Source organism: Dromiciops gliroides, chromosome 6 (genome assembly GCF_019393635.1).
Source record: "Dromiciops gliroides isolate mDroGli1 chromosome 6, mDroGli1.pri, whole genome shotgun sequence".
Lineage (NCBI taxonomy): Eukaryota > Metazoa > Chordata > Mammalia > Microbiotheria > Microbiotheriidae > Dromiciops > Dromiciops gliroides.
In genome coordinates, this window is record NC_057866.1 from 225,371,542 (window position 1) to 225,394,858 (window position 23,317).

General features: G+C 40.6%; 1 protein-coding gene across 3 annotated transcripts in view; it reads left to right on the plus strand.

Annotated features, from left to right (window-relative positions):
• Positions 1-15,240: 15,240 nt before the first annotated feature.
• PITX2 (paired like homeodomain 2) overlaps positions 15,241-23,317 on the plus strand; it is a 22,198-nt gene continuing 14,121 nt past the window's right edge. For 2 of the 3 annotated variants that reach the window (XM_043971579.1, XM_043971580.1), the window contains exons 1-3: positions 15,241-15,590; positions 20,006-20,061; positions 20,548-20,685. In XM_043971579.1, coding sequence (XP_043827514.1) covers positions 20,016-20,061; positions 20,548-20,685 — 184 coding nt within the window. In that variant the 5' untranslated portion in view covers positions 15,241-15,590; positions 20,006-20,015. The remainder of the gene's footprint in view (positions 15,591-20,005; positions 20,062-20,547; positions 20,686-23,317) is intronic. The other variant, XM_043971581.1, reaches the window with a different exon arrangement.

Below are 23,317 nucleotides of genomic sequence, written 5' to 3' on the forward strand. Positions count from 1 at the left end.
TATGTTTGGGAAAAGACTACCATGAAAAAATAGGTATAGACAAAAAATAGTGTGGCTAGATGTAAAATGTATTGGTTATATAGGACTCATCTGGGGAGTATTTCAGTCTGTATGATATGCACACACACATACACACACACCCACAAATATATATGTATGTGTGTATGTGTGTGTTGTATACGGGAATGCATGGGTGTGCATGCATGTGTGTGTATGTTCATATGTATGCATGCATATATTATATATGCGTGTGTATGCATATGCATGTGTACATGTGTATGTATATGTGTAATCTTATTTTAAGCTACTCATTATGAACTAATAGTCTGAGCTAAAAGAATGAATTATTTTTAAATACATTTCAAACAATGATGTGACTTACATTAAGCTTGATGAGTTTTAACTCATTTTTCAATTGATTAAAAACTTTTTTGAAGTTTAAACAGGAAAATGAAAGCTGAATTCACCACCCTCCAGTGTCAGGTCTTTGTTAGTGCCATAGAGAAAATGGTGAAAATGGATTAATGAAGATAGATCAGTGAATTTGACCCAGCATAGAAAAGCCTGTTCCTACTTTGGAGTAGTCGTAAAGTTTTTCATGGGAAAATATTGATCCTCCCTCCAAAACCTCTACTCCCCACCCCCAAATCATGTATCAACACACACTTATTCCTTTCCCCAAACTTTTCCTGCTGTAAGCACATGGAATGCCTGGATTACAACCTTCCAATGCAATTACTTTGGGAGGGGCCTAGAAGTAATGTGTTTTCCCAGTTTCCTTAATTTTCCCAAAGGCATCTCCAGAGTAAGAGCCAAGGTGATTGTATTTCAACTTAATCATATAATTCCCTGTAATGCAGGAATCTATTTGCAACAATGAAATAATTGAGAAGGAAGGAGGTTTCCTTCACTTTGAGGAAGTACTGGATTTCTTATTTAAATTGAAGAATTTAAGATTATTTTTCATCTCTGCTTAGGATATGTAAGACAACAGAACTTCCCTTGAACCTTGGTCTAAGGATCAATCCACTCTCTTTCTCTCTATGTCTCTCTATGACTCTGTCTCTGTTCTGTGTGTGTGTTTCTGTCTTTCTCACTGTCTCTCTTTCTTTCTCCAAGTCTACATGTTTGTGTCTTACACACACACTTCCTGTATATACAACCGAAACTTTGACTTGTTCAGATTCAACTAAGCCCAACTAAGACATTCCCAGAGCATCAGGGACTAATGAAATAATCATAGATCATATTTCTACAGCACTTTAAGGTTTGTAAAATACTTTATATATGAGATGAGATATCATTTGACTTAGAAATAGTGTTTTCATCATCCACAAGCCTATGACAAACTGAAGAAAATTGAACCTGAAAGACAGTTGTTTTTTCTTAACTGACCGTTTGTTTTTTGGGTTTTTTTTTTATCTCATCTTTCATTTCCTCTTATTTTTCCTTTACTCAATGTTTTATATTTGAGGAGTTATATTTGTGTTCCTCTTTTTGTAACTTAAATATATGTGTGTATATATAAACTCCATATATGATTTTAATTTCTCTCTGTACTCTATCTAGTTGTTAAAAATATATACAATAATAAAACCATATAAATGCCTTGAGGCCCATTATGTCTGAAAAGAATATCATATGAGAAGAAGGTATTTTTAGACAATGGAAGATCTACGATACATGAACCTGTCCTAAATGCTCTCATTGTACAAATACTAAGTAGAAGAACAGATGAGAGGCAGATTTAAGAGGTAGGAAGAGAAAGGAACTTTTAAAAAGGGAGAGGAAATGGAAAGTTTTTTAAGAGAAAAATTTTTTTATTAAAAAGAGCTCTCACTATGGAACAATTGGAACACTAATGCATTGTTGGTGGAGTTGTGAACTGATCCAACCATTCTGGAGAGCAATTTGGAACTATGCCCAAAGGGCTATAAAGCTGTGCATACCCTTTGGCCCAGCAATACCACCATTAAGTCTTCTTCTCAAAGAGATCATAAAAAAGGGAAAAGGACCCACACGTACAAAAATATTTATAGCTGCTCTTTTTGTGGTGGCAAGGAATTGGAAATTGAGGGGATGCCCATCAATTGGGGAATGGCTCAACAAGTTGTGGCATATGAATGTAAGAATGTGGTATATGTGCTGTAAGAAATGATGAGCAGGCAGATTTCAGAGAAATCTGGAAGGACTTACATGAACTGAGCAAGATGAGCAGAACCAGGAGAACATTGTACACAGTATCAACAACATTGTATGTTGATCAACTGTGATAGACTTGACTCTTCTCAGCAATAAAATGGTCCAAGATAGTTCCAAAGAATTCATGATGGAAAATGCTCTCCAAATCCAGAAAAAAAGAACTGTGGCATCTAAATGAAGATTGAACTATACTATTTCTATTTTGGTTTTGGTTTTCTTTTTTTGACGCTTTTCCCTTTTGCTCTAATTCTTCTTTCACAGCATGACTAACACAGAAATATGTTTAATGTGATTGTACATATATAACCTATATCAGATTGCTTACTTTCTTGGGGAGGGAGAGGGAGGGAGAAAAATTTGAAACTAGAAATCTTATAAAAACAAATGTTGAAAAATATCTCTACATGTAACTAGAAAATAATAAAATGTTTTTATGATTAAAGAAAAAAGAAAAAGAAAGGACAAAAGATGGCTCACACCAATTCTCAGAAACTCATTGAATTTGAAGAACTCACCAAGGAAATGATGTAAGGATAAGGTAAACAGAGACAAAGACAAAGTTTGGAGACTCATAATTGTTGCTAGATGATTCAAATATGTGATTGCCTTTTCTTATAGGGAATGCTAGTATTTTCAGTACATAGGTCATTGGCATCTTGGAATTAGAATTGAGAAATTTAAATGGTGCTCATTTAGGCAGCACATATACTAAAATACAGAGAAATTTAAATGAAATACAATGAGAAAAAACACAGAGCATACCTACAAATTGTAAGAATTATTTCAAAATCATAAGCTATTTGACCCAAATTTTTCACTACTCCATCAAGAAAGAATAAAATCTACACATCTTTTCTTGATGGATGAAAAGAGTGATGTATGCACAATCTCTAAATTAAAACAATAGATTGTAAATTTTAATGCTTAAAAAGGAGGGCCACTCTTAATCATACATGCTATTTGAGAAATATGTAGACTATTTCAATTTCCCCAGGTGGTATTCACTGAAAAAGTGAAATGTTTTCAATGCTGAATAATTTATTGTGTATTCAGAAATAAGAAGGGCAGATAAACTGATGCATTGAATGATAAACAACAGGCAAATGGATGAATGGACAGAGATGATGATGGTGGTGGTGGTGATGGTGGTGGTGGTGATGACAATGATGGACCTATGATTTCACCCACATAGGGGCCTCCTGGTGAGGTATACCTTCTATCCTTGCAAAATAGCAACTGTTCTGCCGCTTATACTTAGGGAATTGTCTCAAGATGTTGAAAGGTTAAGTGACTTGCCCAGGGCCACATAGACAATAAGGACAAAATTTGAACTTGATTGTTCCTGACTCCAATGTCAGCTCTCCATTTCCTAAACTCTCTATCCATTGTACCACATTGCCTCTCACAGGCATAAGTAAACTTAACAAGTTTAAACTATGAATAGGGATTTTAGAAATAGTATGTAAAGAGGTCACATGTCTACAGAGAGACACTCTTGATTGGAAAGCATTTGGTTTTGTTCTAAACCTGGCTTTGTCATGGTAAATCTCGATGATCTGGGTTGGGTCTCTTAGCTCTTGACTCCTCTAAGTTTCCATCTAAAAAAACTAGGATGACAATATCTCTATAGGAATTTTTTCTGAGGGTGAAAGAAAGATGAAATATTTTAAAGTCCTTGGAAGAAAGGTGACCTGTACATCAAATAGTACTGTGTTGTTATCATTTGCACTTTGACCTTGGAATAAACTGTATGACATAACATCATTTTCTTCAGCAATTGGAACTGAATCAATAGACAGATATACTCTCTATATATGTTCATTTATGAAGCATCAGATTGCATTACCAAGGGAGCTTATGGACTCTCCTTTTCTGAAAAGGGCAGATGGTGATTTTTCTGGAGTGATTTAAGTGTAGGCATGGGGTTAGACCTGATGACCTCCCTTGGTTCTTTTCAACCCTTTGATCCAATGTGTGAAAAATCTACTCTCACCATTGTGGAAAAAGCTAGTTATGAGCACTGCTGAATCCAGATGGCAGATGAGATATTCTACATGCCCAGAATATTTATTTCCATCCAAGACTAGGTGTTACTGAATGAAAAAAATCTGAAAGAAGCTGAGGCTTCTTTTGGCAGGCTTCACTGCATGGACTGATGTTTATCTTAAAGTGAACATCTGGATTCCCAATCTTTTCTCTACCTGAGTCGCACCCTGAGATATAATCATATTCATGGTCTTAAGTCCCATGCAACCTAATTGCAACAAGGGCACAATGCTTTTAGTTGTACCATGTTATAGCAGGAAAAGGTTTTTTTTCTTTCAATTTTCTTTTTTCATAGTAAACTAGGGAGTGACAACCTTTTATGTGTCCCTATTTTCCCCTTGCAGTCAACAAAAATTGAGCCCCAAAGTTGCACTGATATGATATTTTGGTACCACTCAGACATCACCAACAATGTCCAGAAGGTGCTGTTCTTGGTCTGTTGGGATGATACAGATTTTTGCCACAAAGTAAATTTCAGCTCCACCACACAAGGGAATAATTGGTAAATCCAATCCAAAAATTAGGTACTTGAGATCAAAATCTTTGCTCTTCACTTCTGTTAAGGACTAAAATTCTAGCTAAACTGTCTAAAATATCTAATGAGTGGTCGCCAATAAATTATAAGCTTTAGCAAGAGTTAGACTTTTAAGCATTTATTAAGGAGAATAAGAATTTGGTAAAGAGAGAGAAAAAGGCCTAGATTCCTATCTATTAAAGGGAGAGCACATTTCTAGCTCCCTTCTCCGCCAGAGTCCAGAGGAAAGAGCGTGAGACTGAGCGCCAGTCTCTTCCTTCCTCCCCCCACTAGCCCGCATCAGGAAGTGACGCCAAAGAAAAGACTCCTGGTCTTGCCCTCAAAGACCTTCGCTTCATGGGCAGAACTCTTCTACAGTTAGTATCCAGCAGGTGGCGTTATTCCAATCGTTACACTTCTCTTCCCAGACCCCTTTCCCATCATGACCTTTTCAGCAGGATACACTGTCAATTGTCTAAAATGCAAAGTTATTCTAATACAATGGGTGGAGATCCCAGACAATTTACATGTATGTAATGACAAGTTCAATTGCATTACTCACTTTAGCATGGCACAGTTTAATGTGGTTACTGGGCTCTTAACAAGCCACTCGGAGTTCACCAACAGTATCCACCAGACACTGCACTTGACCTATATATAAGTAGTGGAATGAGAAGGCTGCTTATGGTTCTGCCAGCAGGTAGTTTTATGCTGGAACAATGAAGGCAATGGTGAAGCATTCCTCCACCAAAGATTAAAACTCAGTCACTGAGTTAACCTTTTTTTGATGATCTAAGGGTCCATCCTTTGATTCCAGGTCAAAATTTCCACTTTCACCCAAATGCTGATCCAGTGGTTCTTTCCTTACCTGAAGTAAGATGTTTTTTCTTTCTCCAGGTTCTCTGGTTCTTGCCCTAGAGCTCCAGCTAGATTAAAATCCAAGAAGGTGCCTAATATTTAAAGTTCTAATATTTGTCTGATCTCCTGACTGACAGAAATATACCTGAGCTCTTCTTTCCCTTTTATAATGTGAAATATCTAGGATATATAAATGGTCAAGAGAATCTCCTGTGTTCGTTTACTCAAACCTGTCCCACAATCTAATCTTAAAGACATTCTTATCTTTCAATATCCACACATGTGGTTGTTCTGTTCTTCATGATTATCCAGTTTCCTCATACTTGCTGAACTTTCTCTTTTTTATTTAATGCTTCCATACTTCCTTTTATCATTTTTTAGCACTTTCTTGAAGAGAAGGATCTTCCAGAACTCAACCTAAATTCCCCTTCATCTTCTCTCTGCATCCATTCTCCCAAACAGAGCATGGTAATTTCCCTTCCTGATCTCTGCCAATACAGACTTCTACCTCCTCCCTTGGCCTTTACTGTATACCATCATTGATCCATGATCACATTCCCTCCACTGGAGCAAACTGCAATCCACTCAGATTTTCACAGTCATATGATTCTTCTGCACTTTGTTCCATAAACCCTCCATAAAGTTTATACCCAACACCTTCTTCTGGTTCTTTTAATATTTGTGATATTAAGAAACTATCCATGTTATCTATCATTTATTCCTTACTTTCACCATGTGACTGGGTCTTTTTCCCCTCCCTGATCCTGGCCATACATTAGCAATAAAGTATAGTGGCTAGAGAGCTGTTCCCAGAATTCAGAAAACCTGGGCTTCAATTCTTGCCTCTGACGGTGTGACCCTAGGGAGGTCAATTAACCTCTCCACAAACCAAGCAACTCTCTAAAATTATGAGTTGCCAAGCAGATGCCAATCTGTGTTAGCAGAAGACATTCCTCACTAGTACCTCCATTCACAGGTAAAATCACAGGTCCAGTGAAAACAAAAACAAACAACATATCCCTGATGAAGTCCTTTGTGCCACTTCCACGTAAATTATTATTGAATATATCTTTCAGCCTGTATATACTTACCTTGTATTTCCATTTCTTTTTGTGTCACTTATTTTCTTGTGATGCTTCTAAAAACATGGCTTTCCATGGATTCACAACAACATAGTGTCACCAGAATTAAATTGATATTTAAAAAGATAAGGCTTATATCAGAGGGCAATTTAGGAATGCTGAAAGCACTCCACAATATCCCAGGTGAGATCTACATTCCCCAATGACTATTCAATTCTAGGCCTGACTCATTGTCCACTTTATAGCACCTATCATTTGATAAATGCACTGATGGACTGAATACACTGCCCATCCAACTACATGTCATAGTTTAAACAAGTTGAATTATTCATCATTCATTTAGGATTTTTTCTGGATGGATTGTTTTCCATCCTCCTCCATAATGTTCTGCAAATGAACTTGAATTCTGAATTTGAGACTAATTTGTCTACTATGCTTTTCCCTTTGACAGTGTCACCTGTTTGTTTACTAGACTAGTTGATTACTTTGTTAACATTCTCTGAAAAATGATGAATAAGGCTATTGTAGATAATACTCGAAGTCAAAGCATATCTTCTTTAGGTTTGGGTTAAGAATTGGTAAGTAATGGAAATTTACACACACATAGATAATCATTTACAATTTTTTTCCCATTTGGTTGACTTTTTAAGTTGTTTTATGTTGTTTGCTATATACAGAATGTTGTAGAAGTCACTGAAGTTTTAAGTACTTAGATAACGATATAAGCGTTTTTAGCTTAAAACTCAACAAAGAATTGTGGGACATCTTGAATTTGAATAAATGTATTTAAAAATGGGAATTAAAATTAGAATTTATATTAAAAATAAATGTTGACAATCAGACAATGTCTTTACCTTTATCCATTTTCTATATTTTCAGAGGAAAGAATGGGTTCCAATAATTTGAGATAGATCTCCTGTTGTCATTCAAACATATCACTGGTGTCTATTTGTGATCCCATTTGGTTTTTTCTTGGCAAAGATACTGGAGTGGTTTCCATTCCTTTTCCAGCTCATTTTACAGATAAGGAAACTGAGGCAAACAGGGCTAAGTGACTTGTCCCAGGTCACACATCTAGTAAGTGTCTGAGGCCAGATTTGAACTCATAGATAAGTCTTCCTATCATCAGGTCCATTACTCTATGCACTATGGTCATTATGGACTCTTTGCTCTATGTTTTATGCACTATGAGCAATGTGCTCAGACTTTGCCCTCTTTTATTTATTAATTTTGAACCATATTTTCAAATATGGGTTCATATTACATAATAATATTCTCTCCCAGACATAGTGCTTTAAGCTTTACAAAGTACTTTAGCCTCATAACAACCATAAGGTGGATATTTCAAGCAATATTATCTATAATTTACACATGAAGAAACTATGAATCAGAAAGATCATCAGATGTACCCATTATCACACAGTAAGGAAAGGTGTCCTCCAGTTCACTTTCTATTAAGGGTAATAATAACTGACATTGATGTAGCATATCAAAGTTTACAACATGATTTTTCAAATCATTTTAGGAAATTTAGGTTCAGAGAAAGGGGACTGAAAAAGCATGCAGTAAGAAGACTGAACTAGCAGCATATATCTGCTGACTTTAAGTAGAACACTTCCTATGATGTCCCCTGATTCTCTCAGTAGTTGAATACTTTAGCTTGTAAACTAATCTAGTCTCTCAAAGAAGGACAGGGAGTCGGAAGAGAACAGTACATCAGTCCTTGAGACAAACACGAGTTCTAATGATGGTTAGAAAGTGTTGCAAGAATGTCCAGTTTATGACATTCTATCATATTTACAAAAATGTAATATGTTCATGGAAAGAATGCCATCCAAAAGAAGCATGGTCATCAATCTTCTCAAGATATAGGTATATAGGGGCAGCTAGTTGGTGCAGTGGATAGAGCACTGGCCCTGGAGTCAGGAGGACCTGAGTTCAAATCTGGCCTGAGAGACTTGACACTTATTAGCTGTGTAACCCTGGGCAAGTCACTTAACCCTAGTTGCCTCACACACACACAAAAAGATATAGGTGTATATCGACCTGGCTAGAAGTAGTCTTGTCCTAAAAGTGTTCCCACAACTACAAGAGATAAGCCAGGGATGGCAGTGAAAAGCTTAACAAGACAAATGCCACAAAGCCAAGCTTATATCAAGTGCCAGCTCAAGAGATTCGCTGTATTTTGGTTTTCCTTAGGACCCAGAAAGAACCAATTTCCTTTTTACCAAGACTTTGGTGTTATCCATGTCTTGCCATCTGGGTCTCTGGAACCTGCTATGGAGAGCTAAACCCAAGAAGAAATTGTGAGGAAATCTCCTACAGCTGTTTCAAAGGATGCTCTGATTGGGCACCAAAAACAGAGTACATGAAGCAGCTGGTACTGTATTAGTATCTAATGTCATCCAAAAAAGACAATTGTGCAGGTGAGGACTTATTTAGCTCTCACTTGTAAAACCATGGCACTTCTCCCTTTCACCAATACCTGTGGTGACGGTTGTCTTTCCTACTTAATTCTCCAGTAATGAAATACTTCTACATCTAGACATGAAATGTGTATTCTAGTGGGCCTACATAATAATGTCTTAGTATTTTGATTCTTCTTTTTTGACCAAATGTACCTTTTGCCTGCCCTCCCTCCCTCTTTCTCTCCCTCCCTAATTATTTCTCTAACACAGGTGAGATCCAAACAGAGCTGATTGACTCATGGACTTGTGGGTTCTGGTCACCAATACATTATATATGTCATCCCCTGTACTAGTTCTCTTTGTAGTCTGAGAGAATCCACTGGAGATATTGAGAGTTTATTTCCATACATGTTCAAAATCTTTTGAGAAAGGGATAAGAAAGAGATAGTTTCCAAGCTGAGGCCAGGCAGACATCAAAGATTTCATTCCAAGAAGTGGGAAAGGGGTACCTGTTAGATCCTCTACATTTGAGGGTAGAGAAAGTATGTCTTCGTATTTTTTATTGTGAAAGTAATCAGGAGGGAACCCCTATTCCATCCCTAAGTATAAAAAGCTTGAGAGATTTCTGAAGGGGGTATATGTACCCAAAGGTCAAAGGGATCAATAAGCAGGCCTACTGATGGTAAGAAGAATTTGAATAGAAAACTGCTGCTAAAGTAAAGCCACTGAGAGGAAAGGGAGTTGCTGAATAATTAAAAAGTTAAGAATAAGCAAACTCTGTTGCCATGGGGGAAGGGTTGGGGAGTAGACGAAGGAGGGCAAGGGCAGAATTTTTTTAAAAAGGCAGTTGATGTGGTAATTAAGAATTTGGTGGGAGCCTGGTCAGGTCACCTCCTTTCTCAGATCAGAGCCCCATCAGAAATTCTTTCAAGTGTCCTTCTGCGTCGCCAACTATGACAACAGCAAATCAATAAGTGCTTGAAATGAAAGGGGATGCTGGCTAGCCCCCAGGCTACAGATTTCCCCGCAGCCAGGCTTTTTCTGAACTCCTATCATGCTTTTACAGTGCCTCTTTTAAGAAGGGCTACCTTTTATTCCAATTCTCATGACGAAGGTAAGTGCTCAGTTAGCATATCTATTAAATGTGCCGGGCTGTGCTAGCTTGCTGGAACCCAACTCGGCTCTGCTCCGCTAGGCTCCCGGGCTCCTCACTCTGGCTGCGGGCTCTGCTCTGGAAGGTGAAAGAAGAACGTCTGCTGAGCAGCCAACCCCAGGCCATCCCAGCTCGGAAGCTAATCTCCTTTGGCCATGGTTGCTAGCCTGGGGGAAAGAGCGCACAGGTCCGGGGAAGCCCAGACACTGCAGAAAACCAGGAGAGGAAGACAAAGCTTCAGTTTCTCACACTTTAAAAAAAATAATAAGAATAAGAAAGAAAAAAGAAAATGCCTAAGGGGGGGAGGGGGGAGGGATGGAGGAATTTAGAGCCTTCATAACAGAGACTTAAAGGCTAGTTGGACCCAAAAATAAATGGAAGAATAGCAATGTGTTTCAGATTCCTCCGGCTGAGTAGCCACTGCTCACCTCTGATTCAGATTGTCCCCCCTACCCTAATATGCCCTGATTTAGCAATCTTTCCTGCGACCAATGTTCCCCGGACGTTTTAATTAGGTAATTCATTAGTGAATCAATACAGACATTTATATATTCTTTTAGCTCAAGTGGTTAAGTACTAATTTCGAAATGATTATAAAACACTGGAATATGCGACGCATTGTGATTTTAATTTATATGCAAATCAATTGGTTCATTTTCAATGCTGCTTTTTTCTTTTCTTTTTTTCTTTTTCTTTCTTTTTTTTTTTTTTTGGTTGTTAACAATTATTGTATTGTAGTGTCGGAGGCACGGATCAAACGCCTGAATAGGCAATTCCGCAACAAGATCTGGACAGGAAGGCAAATTTAGAGCAGCCAACAAATCAATACTGTTTGAAGCGTTTAAACACCACTAGCCATTGGTATTTACATACTCGCTTGTTGTCAGAGCTGGGGAAATTGCTTGCAAGGTTTGAGATCATAATCCAGATACGAAGAAAGTAAATGGTAGTGGAGAACCCGGGCCCGCGTGTCTTTAAAAAAAAAAATACTGTACCTGCTCCTGGTCCTGTCTATTGGGCAATGGGTCTGTGGCATTGGACACCAGACATTAGTCCAGTGAGTTGTCCTGAATTGAATCTCTATTTGTCCTTCAGGCTTTTAGATTCTCGTTCGAACGAGTTCCCTCCTTTATTTCAAAAGATTGTTGTTGTTGTTAATGATCGTAGGTCCAGAAATCACAACCATCACCCCAAATGCCCTTAACCCACACGAACATCCAAAACACTCATGCGACCACGGATATACTTTGGGACCACAACATTTCTCTCCCTCTGTCACACACACGCACACACACTCAAGTTTATGCCAGATGAAACGGAGGAACGGAGGGGGGAAAAACTTTCCAGAACACTGGTTTATTGAGGAAGATTCACTTTGGACATTTCCAAATCTTGGGAAAGCAAAAAGTATATATGCTTGCGCACCTTTTTTACGATGCTGTGGGTTTGGGGCTCTCATCCTGGATTACAGGAGAATCTGGGCCCAACTTGTTTATGTAAAAGTGTAACATCCTTGAAATTCAGGATTAGATTATGGCAGGGTCTTACCGCAGAACCCCAGACCACGAGATCTGCTTGCTATGTAACTGGTACCTTTGATGCTGAAATCTTGTTTACAGGGCGATGGATTGATTGAGTTTGTTGAGCTGGAGGTGGGGGGGAGAGAGAGAGAAAAGGGGGAAGAAATGGAAATCCAAATACAATCGCCACGGCGGACTCCAATATTTGCTGCTGGGGGGTGGGGGGGGGGGAGGAGGGAAGGATGAAATCCACATATTAAATCAGCTCCATAGTTTCCAGACACCCTAGAACCCCTGTTCCTCGGCAGCACGTCTAATGTATTCCCTGGTGATTCTGGGCATTAATTAGTTGTTTAATAGGAGTATGACTAAAAATGTAAAAGAAGGATTAGGAGCGTGAAGCGTATGTCCAGCTCCTTCCACACACTCGAGGAGGGAATGAAAATCATTCTGTATCTTATATTTCTCCAGGAGCCATTTGCATTTCCCACCAGCTGCTCACTTCAGCTGCTCGGGTGCTGGGGCAGCGGAGCACCCACAGGCTCAGCTCCGGTGCCTGCTTCACCCCCCTATTGGTGTGAGCCAACGTCCGGACTGGACAGACTCCAGACAGAAAAAAAGGGGGAATCAAGGCAAAGGGAACTTCGATAAATCCTTTCATTCCAGCCCCTGGCCATAGGGGTGCAACCCACTGAATCATGAAAGTGTGGAATTTGCACAAGCATATCCATGGGTCTCTCCAACAACTCTCTCCTTCCCTTTTCCGTCTCTCCTGGTTTGGCTCTACATCTTAGTTCGTTTCTGCTTCTACCTTTTCCTAGAGAGGGTTCCCACATTCTTCCAACAAAGCTAATAGTGAGGCCCTTCATCTCTGAGTATCTTAATCTCTATAAAAATGAAAGGCGGGGAGAGTCAAAGTAAAAACGTGAGCCAATTTCCCGAGATATTGGGAGGGGGAGAAGACAGAGAACATCTCACTTTGAGTCATAAACAGAGACCCAAATATCCATGTCAGACTCCAGGATTCTGCTTTAGATGTGATGAACTTTCAGGTCTTCTGTGACTACTTGACTTGGTGGTGAGGTTGGGTTGAAAAATTAATTTTCTGGGCATCCACAAGCTTCTAAGAATCAGAATCCGTACTAATCAATAGAGAGAAAAAGAAAAATTAAAACTAAAGGGATATTTGAGCGTTTCGGACACACACATTTCTCTTCTCTGAATAAGGTTAGTATTTGCCTTGAGTTTCCACCGGGTAAAAGGAAAGAAAGTTTGCGTTTTCATGGATGTTATATGTGGGTTAGCAATGGCTTAGCAATTTAGATCTCACATCAGTTGCTTTCGTAGTAGAAGAGGATAACCCTTTCCATAAAATTAGTCCATCTGTTGACTGTTAGTAATTTCAAAGTTAAGGGATTTAGCACTCAAAACAAATTGAGCAAGTTTGTCTGTTTTTACTACTAACTGAAATGAATTCAAAACACAAGGTAATTCAGAAGACGCTTAACCTCTCTCAGACAGCCCCAAGTCAAAGGAAGGAATCCAGTACCTCAATCCAGTGCAAAGTGAATTTGGCTCCACGCAGATTTAGCTAGGTTTGAAAACAGAGAATACTTAAAACCCCACAACCACCAGGTCCGGATATCTTTTCGAAACCATTTAAATGTGACGAAATTTTCTTCCAAAGAACAAATGAACTCTTGAATCCCCTTGATTGGAGTGGGAGGCAACTAAACTATTATAAGGGGGTAGGGAATTCTGTTGGGCCGAATTGAAAGTGAAAAGCAGCCTCTGCTTTGGGGGGACCAAGAGAGTAGGGTTGTTATGCCCAGAAAGCATCCACTGCAGAAATCGAACGTCCCCCAAGACTTTTCCCGGCCTGTCCCCAAAATATAAATGAACGCCATTCCCTCAGAATTGGAAAGGTATTTGAACCGAGTGAGGACTTCACACCCAGATTTAGACTTGGTCTATACTTACAGAATAAATGTCTAGAAATAATACAATTAGTTTTTTAGTGGGAAGGAGAAAGCCACCAAGCCCCTTCCCCTCCCACCCCAAGGCCCAGGAAAACGTCCTTCGTTTCTTTAGAATATTTTTTTCCCCTTAGGAACAAGTATGTGTTTCCAGTGAAGCCCAGTGCTGCCATTTATTATCATTTCATTCTCTTGGACACTTTACCCTCATCATTAAAAGAGAGAGAGAGAGAGAGAGAGAGAGAGAGAGAGAGAGAGAGAGAGAGAGAGAGAGAGAGAGAGAGAGATATCAGCGACCCCGGGTGAACTTGTTGGGTGTACATACAGCAAAGGAAATTCTAGACTTAAATGAGCTTCTGAGCTTGTCCCATAGCAATCCCTTCATTAAAAGTGGTCAGGGCCGCCCCAATTCGTCTCCACCCCCCACGCTGGGCACACTTACGCACGCACACAAGCTACCCACTGAGATGTGAAAAACATGTTCTATTCTAGTCCGAGATGACTTTGAACTAGTGAGCAGGGAACAGTCCTGCACTGGGCAAAGTGACACGGCCCTCCTCTCTCTGTCTCTGTCTCTGTCTCTGTCTCTGTCTCTGTCTCTGTCTCTCTCTCTCCCTCTCTCCCTCTCTCCCTCTCCTCTTCTCTCCTCTCCTCCTCCCTCTCTCTCCTCACCTCATTTTTCTTCTACACGGCTGTCCCGTCTGCTTCTCCTCTAACTCTCCCCCCACCATCCTCGGGTCCACCTATATAGTTCTGCTCGCTGCCTCGGTTTTCCCTTCCTGTCTAATACTTGCAGTCGAGTCTCACATCTCATTGCCCCACCCCGCCCCCCGGTTCTCCTCAACCCACGCCAAACAAACACACACGCACGTTTTCTTTTGTTCTACCTCTTCTAGTTTCCCCGACTCTAATTCGCTTATCCCATAGGTTTTGCCCCCTTGAGCTGCCAAAAAGAAAGAAAGAAAGAAAGAAAGAAAGAAAGAAAGAAAGAAAGAAAGAAAGAAAGAAAGAAAGAAAGAAAGAAAGAAAGAAAAGAAAAGAAAAGAAAAGAAAAGAAAAGAAAAGAAAAGAAAAGAAAAGAAAAGAAAAGAAAAGAAAAGAAAAGAAAAGAAAAGAAAAGAAAAAAGAAAGTCATGTCTACCAGATGCTCTATCTGCTGTATTTGGTCATTTCTCCTATAGCCTATCCCGGCTTTCTAATCTTACTTATCCGCACCGCTCCCCCACCCCCGCCCCCCACTCCCCCACCCCGCCGCCTCCTTTTTTCGTCCTCTCTTCCTTGCTCTGTATTCTCTCTTGCTCTGTGTGCGTAGGCGTGTGTACTTCTGTCTGGCTCTCCCTTTGCTTGTTTTATTTCCTCAGTTCTGTCAATCCCTCCCAGCTCTTTCTCCTTCTCCTCTCTCCTCTCTCCTCCCTCCCCTTTTTCTTTTTCCCCCCTCCCCCCACTCTTACTCCCCCACTCTTCTCTGCTCTGCTCTCTCTGCTCCTCTCGGCTCAGCTCGCCTCTCTCGGCTCCTCTGTGGAGTTTTAGTTTGGTGGAATCTCTGCTGACGTCACGTCGTTCCCAATACAGAGACTGAGAAAGGGGAAGGGAAGGGGAGAGAGAAAGAGAGAACGCTGGAGAGGAGCAGAAAGAGAGAGCCAGCAGTTGGGAGATCTCCGGGTCCCAGAGAGAAAAGTCCCAACTCCCTCGGAACTTTGCACACTATTTGGGATCCCTTTATTTCTCCTGGCCCCGAGTTTCTGGTGTTTACAGGGAAGCCAGCACCTCGGATTGCTCAAGCAGTGCGGTGGGAAGCAAAGGACGTGGTAGGGAGCTCAACTCGGAGCCGGTAAGTGGGGGCCATCCCTCCTGCAGGGATGTGAGATAATGCGAGTCCGCGAATTTGTTCCACTCCGGAGAATCGTCCACTGTAGGTGATTTGTAGAAACTCTCTCTCTCTCTCTCTCTCTCTCTCTCTCTCTCTCTCTCTCTCTCTCTCTCTCTCTCTCTCTCAACATATCTTGCAAAGTCCTTTCTCTTAGCAAAGACACTACTCTTTTCGAAGGAACTGTGCAGGACTACAGCAGTGGAGGTCACGGATGGCATTTAAACCGATGCATCTTCCTTAAATCTATACACCACCTCGATGTTAACAAATCCTGCGGCAGAGGGATTAGTTTTCTAGAGATAAAAGAGATAGACGGAAAGTTTCAGGACTTTAAAAAAAAAAAAAGTGACCACCTATCCCGCTGCTACCCTCTGAAAAAACAAAATTTTTATTAACTAGCAATTAGTGACTTAGACAGCAGGCCTAACTAACTATATTACCTGGGAGACAGGCCCTTTTGCCAGTCAGTGTATCATTACTTTGGGTTACAAATTATCTCTATTGTACTGACCAATTCCTTCCCCTTTCATGCAACTAAAATTGTGCACTTCTGTAAATAAAGTTTCAATCAATCATTGCTTGTTTTTTTTTCCTCCGAAATCGCAATTAGTAAAATTGTTGATTGTGCGATACGGAAAGAAATATTTCCCTTGTTTCCATTCCATTTTTCATCGCAGTGTTTTTTTCAATACTTCCAAATGATTTCTAAATCAAGCCATTGAGATATTGTATGGGGTTTTTTTTACATTATCTATTCTGTAGGTGTTGTCTGATTTCCTAAAATGAAATAATGAGTTAGAGAAAGACAGAATCAAAATAACGAAATAAAAATAGCCAAATTCAAAAATCCTGGAAAATTTCTTACTGATGCTTACCTAATTTCGAAAGATTTGCTGTCATCAAAGGTTATTTATTATTTACCAGAGATTAAAATGTCAAGTAAAATATTATTTCCTAGAAAATTCAAATAATTATAGTAAGAAGGAAATAAAAGAAGGTGGAGATGTAAGAGAGTAAAGATTTGCGTTGATTTGATTACACAACAATCCTCCAGTATTAAAATATTTATTTTTTTCACTATGAACGAAATAACTTCATTTATTGAATAAGTGAGTATTTTTCCTCCGAGAAAATAATTTTTAGTTATTCCTGATGTTCTTTTCCCCCTCCGTGTTCTGAACCTAAAGCATTCACAAAAGGATAAAGAATAGTTTTTTTAAAGGTTAGTGTTGTGTCAATAATCGGAGCTTTTATTATCAAAATAAAAATCCATCACTAAGTAATCAGATGGCTTTTTCTCATTCATTCCATATCTGGGGTTCCTATTCTAAGTTTCTAGCATTTAAATCTTTGATTGTAACCTTACTCATAGGTAGCAGTTCATAAGAAAGTAGGGCGGGTGTTCATTTATATTTCAATTAATATTCTACTTTCTCCTGTACTATTCTTTGGGCAATTAACAGAAACCATTTCTGTGGGGTTTTTTGACAACCGACTTGTTTCTTTTGACATGTATATCTGTGTTAGCTAATATGATAATTAGTATGGAGAGAACAATATCTCTTATCAGGGACTCCTAAAACCTAAAACTGAAATAGAAGAAAAAAAAAGAACCACTATGATTTTGCTAAACAACTGGAGTCTGGGCACAAAAGAAAACAAAAGATATTTTCTTTTCTGAGAGGGTGCAAATCAGGGCATCAACTTTGGAGGTGGAGAACAACTTCCCTTCCAAAAAAAAAAAAGTTTCTCATCTCAATTTGTTAGATAATTTAGCTACCTGGGTGAGCAGCAAAGCAGAGCCAGTGAATTTGTTATACAAGACCTGCCTTGACAGAACAGGTTTCAGCGCCAGCAGAAGCAAGATCTGGGGGTACATTTTATATATGTATATACATATATACATACATACATACATATACATACCGTATATATGTCATACCATATATGTGTGTATATTATATATACATATATAATATATATGTCCCCAACTTATTTAGTCACAACTTAGCTACCAGGACCTGTTATTAAATGAGGCACAAAATGTAGGTCCCAGGACTTCTGTCTGACTCGAAAATAAATCTCCAAGCCACAAGAACACTATTACGTCGTGGGCTAAGAAATATGCCTTGACCTCCTTTTCAGTCCCCAGAACTGATCCTGTGTGGGGCTGTAGGTTTGGTTACCGCCTCTTTGTTGTTGTTGGGGTTTTTTTGGGGGGGGGTTGTTTTGTTTTGTTTTAAGGACTGGGACGCTTTTGAAAAAGTGTGGTTCTTTGCTGACTTCTGCTGCTCGGATTTGTTATGCATATAGTTTTAATTTTTTTAAAGCTATAACATTCGATGACTATCTGCAGTAGTAACCCTCAGAGCTTTGGCCACTAGCTAATAATACAGCCAGTTCAGACATTTAAAAAAAAAAAGATTACCGAAATGATGATGACATGCAAATTTCCTCTGAAATTATCATAAGTAAACATTTGAAGTCTGGACTAATAAAATCCCATCTGTGTTACTTCATATCGAGTTAGTAGAGAGCTGTGATAATGAATTTTGTAATATCTCACGAACAGACATCTCAATCAGGGACTAATCCTGTGATTTTACTCCAGAATCACTAAATCTGGAGGCGCCAAACTGCTACTCCCGGGCACCCCGGCTAAGCAAAGGAAAAACAGTTCCCCTGCCTGCAAGCCTGCCTGGCTTCCCTCCTGCCTCCCTAACCTTTGCCTACCCGGGGAGTAACCAAGTTTCCCATTAGGCTGATGACCTGCTTAACCCATCCCCGCCCCCAACACACACACACACACACACACACACACACACACACACACACACACACACAGAGCTAGGTTCCTCTAAGCTGTAAAACTAGCCACTGGACCCCACTGCTCGCTAAGCACTAGGCTTTTTAGTTATGAAGGAAGGAAGAAGGAATAAGAGTAACAGTGGGAAAGGAGGACGAGGAGGAGGAGAACTTTTATGTTAATAAACAGAGGCTGCAGTACTGTAGCTAAAGAGTTGCCTCGTTTGCCTCGTTTCCCCAATCTGAGTTATCCCTCTACAACCCAGCCGACACTCGAACATTCGGTGCCACCGGTTTGTCTTCCCACCACAGAATAAAATTAAAAAATAAGATAAAATAAAATAAAATAATAAAGTAAAGTAAAAGAAATAAAACATTGGATCCAGGCTCGCTCCTCTCTCTCTCTCTCTCTCTCTCTCTCTCTCTCTCTCTCTCTCTCTCTCTCTCTCTCTCTCTCTCTCTCCCTCTCTCTCTCTCTCTCTCTCTCTCTCTCTCTCTCTCTCTCTCTCTCTCTCTCTCTCTCTCTCTCTCTCTCTCTCTCTCGTTACTTTATTTTTCTTTTCTTCTTGCTTTCCCTTTTTAACAAAAACAAAAAGTCTCCTGTAACCCACCAGTACCTGAGCTCGGTAGCTTGCCGCCTCTCCACTTTTCCCGTTTGCTGTGTGGTGAAAGGCCCGCCAAGGGCCGAGGTCAATTCTCGGTTGGCTCTACAGGGTGGCTGGAGATTTAGGAACGGCCTGAATTTCCGTCTCGGGGTGGGAGCAGGGGAGGGGGGGGAGCAGAAGGAAGATCTCTAACGAGGTTCTTTTTAAGTACTTCGAAAGCAATAAACACGCCCAAGAAAATTAGTCCAGATCCAAACGCCACTCTCCTTGACTCCACTGCCATCTCGCACCCCCTTCTCCCTCCTCTAAGCTCTTAAATTATGCTATAAGGTAAATGAATGACCGGGTGAATATCTTCTGAGTAAGGCATAGCTAAATATGGAAAAGTTAATACCGATGGATTAAGAAGCCAGAGCCCACAAGTTATTTGAGCATCCAAAACCCTCGTTGTTATTACCAAGGTTCCTTTATGTGTAAGAAGAAAACGCATGGAGGAGAGAACGGGGGCCCCTGTTCGAGGGGCCCCTCCATGTTTTGCACTTTTGTAAATAAATGTCCCTTTCCAGTGCAGGCTAGTCCTCAAACGTGGCTTTTAGCTGACCCCCTCGGGAGGGTGACTTTTCCAGGCTATATAGTTAGTTTCTTTCTGAAAACGAGTGACATTTTTAGACGGTAGCCAGCCTTTGCAGTGACCCTGAGTATGTAGGGCTCTCATTCTTCACGCTCAGATAGTAAGAGTCTCTATTAGGAAGGAGGCCGACTGTGCCTGCGAGGTGCTGAGTACCCAAGGAAGTTCTGGGACCTTAAACTCCAAAGAGCTTAACCCAACCAGAAAAAGGGAGAAGCCTATTCGACGCCCGCTTTCCTGGAATAGATAGGCCCCGGATCTCCCTAGACAGTTGTCTCTTCGCTGGCAGATCTAGGTCGCAGACCACTCATCACCTTTCGTCTTATTCTTGCTTTCAGATAACGGGTGATGGAGACCAACTGCCGTAAACTTGTTTCGGCTTGTGTGCAATTAGGTAAGAGGGGGTCACTCGATCTGAGATTCGGGGAACAGTGGGGATCGGGGTCGAGAAGCGGTTAAAGTACCGCTTAGAGTTTCACTTTCTATGAAGCAGCAAAGGACAATGAGAAATTCGGTGATCTTCCCCAGCATCATTTTGGGGGTTTGGATATGGAAGGAAGAATAGGAGAAAGGCCTCCTATCCTTTTAGAATACCATGGTCCTCGAGGTGGGCTGATTGAGCATAGAAATGGGCATAGAAGGTCTTGTGGAGGGAGATAGAAATTGCGCCACAATAGCTCGAGGGTCTGTCAAAGTTTCTTCCCTCACCCTGCAGAGAGCAAGGTGGTGGTTGTTGGCGGCTGCCTCCTCTAACTAGATCTCTGCTTTCTGTCCTTTTCTCTGTCCTCTCTCCTCATTCCACCTTGCCTCTTCCTTCCCTGCTGCCCTGTCTGTATGCATTTCCGTGCTGTGCCCGCGCTCCTATGTGCGTATGCCCCAGGCGTGCAGCCGTCAGCCGTTGAATGCCTTTTCTCCAAAGACTCAGAAATCAAAAAGGTCGAGTTCAGTGATTCCCCCGAGAGCCGGAAAGAGGCGGCAACCAGCAAGCTCTTCGCCAGGCAGCATCCCAGTGCCAACGGTAAGCCCTGGGAGCAAGCAAAGCCCGGGCTGGCCAGGGCTGGCCAGGCCTCCTGCGCGCCTTCCCCATCAGCCCATCCCCAGAGGCGTCCGCCTTCAAGGCCAGGAGTCTAGGCGAGGATGCTACATTGGCCCCTCTATTCCTCTGCCCCAGAATGCGCCAGGGTGGGACTAGTAGCGCAAAACCGCTTCGTTTTCTTTGTTAAACTTTAGATTAACCGACGTATGTTTGCATGGGGAAAATAAATCTTTCCCCCAATTTCTCTCTCTCTCTCTCTCTCTCTCTCTCTCTCTCTCTCTCTCTCTCTCTCTCTCTCTCTCTCTCTCTCTCTCTCTCTCTCTCTCTCTCTCTCTCTCTCTCTCTCTCTCTCTCGTCTCCCTCCTCCCCCTCCCCCTCCCCTTCAACCCTTCCCCTTATTTCCTTTCTCCACCGCGAACATCCCTACCTTTCTTGGCTACCTTGAACAGCAATGGGGTGAAAAGTGATCCAATAGCGACCTCTGCCGCTCAACAGACTTCACTACATCGACCCATCCAGACGAGCCTGATCAGGCAGCTCTTTCAAAGCCTGGAAGGCCGAGTTCGTTTTGAACTTTAGTCCAACAGGACTGATTTTTGTGGTGGTCGAACGTACTTAATCTGCACGATTAAAATGCGTCATTTTTCTTCCGTACTTAGCATGATAGCGATGTGTCCATGATGCGTGTGCTGATTAGAAAGGTGGTAAATGCTGATACCCGTTTTCAGTATCCCAGCTTGGGAACCAGAAATAAACTATGTGGGTAATTTAGCCAATGCTACAAGTGGTTAGTAGTTTTTCATAGAGGCTGGATGGAATCTCTCCCCCGCCTGTATTCTGGGGGGTCTAAGGTGTATTTCATTTGAAGAGCTGTCAGGCGTGTGTGCAAAAGAAAAAAAAAAAAGAAAAGAAAAAATGTCTCCACCCATCAAACAAGCATTTTCTAAATTGAAATTTGTCCTGAGGGAGGGAAAATCCTCTCCTTCGACGTAAAGGTTAAAAATTCTCTGGATTTTCCAGGCGCCACCCTAAATTTAAGGCGATATAAAGCTGCGCTCCTTCGATACTATGAGGAGATAGAAGCCGAGCCACCTCGGTCCCCCTAATTCCCTTTTTCCGGATTAAAATTTAAAACTATTAATATTCTGGAAAGTGGGGAATAAAGGGTGAAAATAAAGAGTAGTCTTCAAAAGAAAGTAAATGTCACATTATCCAGCACTCCATTTAATCCAAGGAATATTTAATTTTTAAAATACTACTAATATAAGCAAAGGGAGCACATTATGGAATGGAGAAGGGACTTTAAACTAAAACAATGTAGCAGGTATCTCCACTCGGCCAGTTAAACACTGACTTGTAAAGTGTATAGGATTAACCCCATTGGGTTAAATAGGGGCAATGCAAAGATAACACTGAGTGATTTCTGTCATTAAGATTGTGTTAAATTCTTTTTCTGTTTGATAATCGGCCATAAAAATAAATTATTAGACCAGAGTGTGTTTGGGATATGGTTAAAAATCAAGAGCAGAGATCACTCTCCATGAAAGCATGTGTGTTTCTGGGGTAAACTGCCCCAGTTCCTGCCCGTTGAGAAATATGTCGCAGCTCCAACTGTGTTTTGAGCAGCACGTTTGTAGAGGGGACCGTCTACAAAAAAAAAAAAAATATGAATATTGGGGGAGGGATCATTAAATTATATTTCTCCCCCTGTTATTAGAGGACAACAAATTCTACACACACACACACACACACACACACACACACACACACACACACACACACACACACCCCAAACCATCACCTTCCCACTTTAGCCAAATGGTTTCTAAAAACAGGTGGTCTTCCTCAGAGCCTAGAGAAAATAGGAACCCTGCTAAGCGAGGATCAACCCCTCCCTAAGAGAAATTTTTTGAGCTCTTCCAAACCTACATCATTCTGGTGGGGATTCATAAAATTAATACCCATACATAACACCTGACATGCTGATGTTTACTTTCCTTGTAAAGAAATAAATGGGAGTGGAGGGTAGCCATTAATTAAGAGGCCAAGATATATGATTTTAGTTTGAACCTCAATTTGGACAGAGGAGAAAAATTGTTAACCAAACATATTTAATGTCATTAATTTAAAAGAGGTTATGGTATTGGAAGCATCTGAAAACCTTAAATTGCTTTTTTCCTTGGGTTTGGAGGGATTGTTTCCTTGTATCCTCAGCCATTAGTACAGTGCCTAGCACACAGTGTTTAATAGTTGTGGTTTCAGCTATTGTATCCTTGAAAAAAATCTTTCCACAGTCCCTTTATGGAGAATAGGTACCTTTGGGAGTGTCTTCACTCCCTTGGGAACCCTTGCTTTCTAAAAGAAAAGGAACAGAAATCATTAGCTCACTTTACCTCATTTACATATGAGGAAATGAAATATTCCATTTTTAACAAAGTTTGCTCTTCTGTTAGGGTTTTTGAAAATTGTCCTCAGGCAAGTAACCATCAAAAATTCAGTCAGCATATTCTCAAACATCCTAATTACCCCATACAAAGTAACTACCTCCTGAGTAACTTGTGCTGAAGACAGGTCAACATTAAAGGGATCTCTCTCTCTTTCTGTCTCTCTCTCT